General features: G+C 32.5%; 1 protein-coding gene across 1 annotated transcript; it reads right to left on the bottom strand.

Annotated features, from left to right (window-relative positions):
• Positions 1–645: 645 nt before the first annotated feature.
• On the bottom strand, positions 646–3,461 carry LOC149538570 (ribonuclease 3-like). Its single transcript, XM_089799877.1, has 4 exons — positions 3,282–3,461; positions 3,010–3,165; positions 2,523–2,718; positions 646–1,182 (listed from the first exon to the last, which is right to left on the bottom strand). Exons 1-4 carry the CDS (start codon positions 3,390–3,392, stop codon positions 914–916), a joined length of 732 nt encoding a protein of 243 aa, XP_089656003.1. The 5' UTR covers positions 3,393–3,461; the 3' UTR covers positions 646–913.
• Positions 3,462–4,211: the final 750 nt, after the last annotated feature.

Below are 4,211 nucleotides of genomic sequence, written 5' to 3'. Positions count from 1 at the left end.
ATTTATTGCAAGGGGTTTCTAGTCCCCTCAAAACATAATTTTTCTAATAAAAAAATCATAAAAACTATAATTTATTTTTGGATTAAGGTAAAAACGGGTTTTAAGGGAATCAAAACCCTAGTCAAGTTACATAAGATAAGTTACACTAAAAACCAAAAAGTAAGACTTTGCTAGATAAAGATAAAACACGCTAAACATCCAACAACCAACAAAAAACACAAACTAGCAACACTAGCAAACCACAACAATTTTAATGTGCATCATCAATAATTTTTGGGGGAGAAATTGATTGCACTTTTCTGAAAGAAGTCATAAATGGTCCCTTAAAACAAAGTAAACATCCAAGGTTCTTTTCAACACTACTTATGTTCCAAATATAACTTTAATAAAAAAACTAATTAGTATTGTGTATTATTGTTAGACATATTTATTTGGATATAAAGCTTTGAAGAACTTAAATGTAGATCCAACTTAGTTCAAAGTAAACTAAATTTAGAATCTCATCAATTAATTTCAACCTAGTTACAAGAAACCAATCATAAATTATTGTACTTCTACCTTATTACAATTTATCATTGCATGTATTTTCTAACTTTTCTAACTCTTCGCTAATATAAATTAGCTATGTTGATTGTACCCACCAAATGATTCCCTAAGTCAATTGTATTGTGCATTTATTTTCCTTATTCCAAATACAATAGGGAAAATTGTGGACCAAGGTTATAGAATAACTTGTGACTAGGTCCACTCACTTATTTGACATTATGAAACAACAAAAGTTGGTGAGAAAGCGTAAGACATGGCATTGCCAAGAATGAGAAGAAAAAAACGCTAGTGCTCATGACGTGTGGGGTGAAGTTTTGCATGGTAAGCTTTATTTCACTAATTTGTGTCATTGGTGGACTTGTTCGACCTAAAGCTCGTCCGATCCAGAAGTTGAAACCTCGTCGTCGTCTCCAAAAGGAGGAAACGTAACAGTAGAACGGCACTTGCTATGTGGGTAAATGGGGCATTTGATAACTGTGGAAGCGTCAGATTTATCAACGCACACGTATACTTCGTTCAGTTGATGCTCACCCTCCTCACTTACATTACAATCCACTCCTACGTCCTCCCCAATCGCATTCCTAATCGCTTCTTTGATATCACTCACGCTGTATTCTCCTCCATCTGGTTTAATGCCTGCACATATGTGGGAGATTGTTAGACAAATAGGATGAATGTTAATTTTTTCGACATGGAGTTATAAATCAATGAAGTCATATATAGGAAACCTTGTTTCTAGCATACAAGTTGACAATATAAACAAAATGAGATGTTAATCTTGATCTGATAAGTAGACCAATATTATATCTAAATCATTATATTGTATCAATTTTTTGAAAGTTTTGAATCAGTGAGATCACAAACAAGAGGTCTTCTTTTTTGATATAATCTATAATAACATTTCAATGTAATGTAAATCTTGATGACAAGAACAACAACATCACATTTAAATCATTGTATTACAAGGTTATTTCTAAGCGGGATAAAGACCCTTGAGTTGGACCTATGAATTATGTGAGGTCGCAAATGGGAGTTCTCATCTTCAATGTTAACAATAAAAAATAACAGCTCAATGAAATATGAGTCTTAATGACAAGTACAACACTACCACATTTAGTTATTTTTAAGAGGGATAAATACTTTCAAACTAGACCTATAAATCAATGAGGTCACAAGAAGGGGATCTCATATTTTACTGTACCAATCAACAATAACATCTCAATGAAATGCAAATCTTGATAACAAGAACACAGACCCCACAATGAAATCATCATGCCATGTGATCATTTTTAAGAGAGATAGAACTTCTAAATCAGACTTTTGAATTAGTGAGATCACAAAGTGGGAATCTCATCTTCATCACAATATCCGACAATAACAACTTAATGAAATATGAATCTTGATGACAAGAACAAGAATGCCACATGTAAATCATCACACTACGCAGTTACTTTTAAGAAAGAAAAACACATTTACACCCAACCTATAAATCAATTAAATAACAAATAATAAACCTCATCTTTAACACAATATAGATTGTTAGTAACATCTCAATGAAACTTGAATAAGAATGCCACATGTAAATCATCACACTACGCAGTTACTTTTAAGAAAGAAAAACACATTTACACCCAACCTATAAATCAATTAGATAACAAATAATAAACCTCATCTTTAACACAATATATATTGTTAGTAACATCTCAATGAAACTTGATTAAGAATGCCACATGTAAATCATCACACTCCGCGGTTACTTTTTATAAGAAAGAAAAGCACATTTACACCTAACCTATAAATCAATTAGATAACAAATAATAAAGCTCATCTTTAACACAATATAGATTGTTAGTAACATCTCAATAAAACTTGAATCTTAATAACAACAACGAAGACTTCACATTTTAATCATCACACTATACTAATACCAAACTTCTACAAAATCTTCTACTACTTGAAAAAAGCACGTAAATTACCTGCAGATTTAAGGGCATTGAGAAGATCAATCTTGTGTCGTAAAGAAAGAGCCTTTTCAAAGTAGTCATGCTCGTTCATATTGAGAGAACAAGTACCATGCTTCTGCCACTCGTGGCCCCAAAATTTGTGCCCATCATTACTTGGGCAGCTCAACGATCCCCAATAACTATTCAACTCCCCAACTAGATCTGAGAGCTGTGAAAAATAATAAAGATAAATCAGCATGTAACCTGAACATTTATTTTTCTATATCAATTTAAAAAAATGGATATATCTAAGACAATTGGTTTGGATTCTTAGATTAGAAGTGTTAAATAATCAAAGTTAATTTATTCTTTTTAAGCCAATTATTTTTGTATGGAAGGTTCAGATCTACGAATCTACGAGACGAAGGCACAAAATCTGCTCAGTGAAGGATACTACATAAACGATTTAAGAACCCCATACAAACCGACTTAGATTTTTACTTAAGTACAGAAAGATCACCTTGGAGAAATCAAACTGACTAGAGGAATCACAAAACTGTGGCCATTTTCCAGTGTTATAGTTGGGCCATAAGCCATGAATGGAAAAATCTGATGCAGGTTTCCCAGTGCGAGGATAACAACATCCTCTTCTTGTACTACAATATGATCCCGGCCACTGCATTCAATCAATCACAATCTATTTACCGAACAAATCACATTACATAAAACAAAACCAAAGGAAAAAACCAAGTAGAAAAAACACATGTTTTTCTCCACCATATAACTTAATACCTGCTGCACGAAATAATAGAAATCAAAGGAAGTAGTGGCTGTTGAAACAGCCCAAAACTCAAACAGAAACACTACAAGTACAATCAGACGTAGAGGATTATAACTTCCCATCTTTTATTTTCCTTTCTATCTACATTGGTGATGATCTCTTTTTATAAGCTTTTTGAGGATCGATGTAATAAACAAGGACGCATCTAATCATGCAGCGCGAGCAGTTTAAGATGAGACTAAAAAAGACTTCTTCCAAAACTTCACGGGACAAAATTCTAGAAAATTTGGTGGTGTTTGTATTGGCCAATACGACTTCTTCTTCTTCTTCTTCTTATTCTTGTTTTTGTTGTTGTTAGATGATGTAGTGTACGCGTCTGTAAAGTAAATAAACAAGCAATTTCTAGTTTCTAATTGCTTTGAGAAAACGATAGTTGCTTTCATTTTAGGGTTAGTTCGCTGGGTATATGCCTTACAAACCGAATATGTGAATTGGGTATATGCTTTGCAAATTGTATTTCTTATTCATTAAGCTTAATCAATAGCATGGGATTCGTACACGTTCTTCCACTGAATTATTTTTAACTGCAAACTACAGTCCCTGACAAAACCTGCCTATCTATTATATTTTAAGGTAGATTTATATTTTAAGGTGAGTACATGATGTAAGATTCCAAACCTTGCTTAAAAATATGTTATATTCGTTGTTAGCAATGGTGTTATTAATCAGTTAGACGTGCCAAACAAATCTAAATCAAATTTCTAAACAAACATACAGTGGCATTTTTTTAATGTTAGGTTTGATATGTGCTCCAATCTTAATCTATTTTCATGCTGGTTTGTTATTTCTACTCTTTAAAGGGTATTTTTTTAATGAGGAATATAGAAAGGATCGTTTGTAGTATATTCTTCATTCTAATATAAGTATTATTCATAGTGGTA

This window comes from Cupressus sempervirens, chromosome 9, assembly GCF_028749045.1.
Source record: "Cupressus sempervirens isolate cs-2001-9-10 chromosome 9, ASM2874904v1, whole genome shotgun sequence".
In the NCBI taxonomy this organism is placed as follows: domain Eukaryota; kingdom Viridiplantae; phylum Streptophyta; class Pinopsida; order Cupressales; family Cupressaceae; genus Cupressus; species Cupressus sempervirens.
This window is presented reverse-complemented; position numbering and strand designations above follow the sequence as displayed.

Excerpts from the sequence above, each read along its gene's own strand:
- LOC149538570 (XM_089799877.1), bottom strand. The coding sequence starts at position 3,392 with ATGGGAAGTTATAATCCTCTACGTCTGATTGTACTTGTAGTGTTTCTG. Across the intron at positions 2,719-3,009 it reads GTCAGTTTGATTTCTCCAAG|CTCTCAGATCTAGTTGGGGA; the intron begins GTGATCTTTCTG and ends TATTTTTCACAG. Across the intron at positions 1,183-2,522 it reads CAATGCCCTTAAATCTGCAG|GCATTAAACCAGATGGAGGA; the intron begins GTAATTTACGTG and ends ACATATGTGCAG.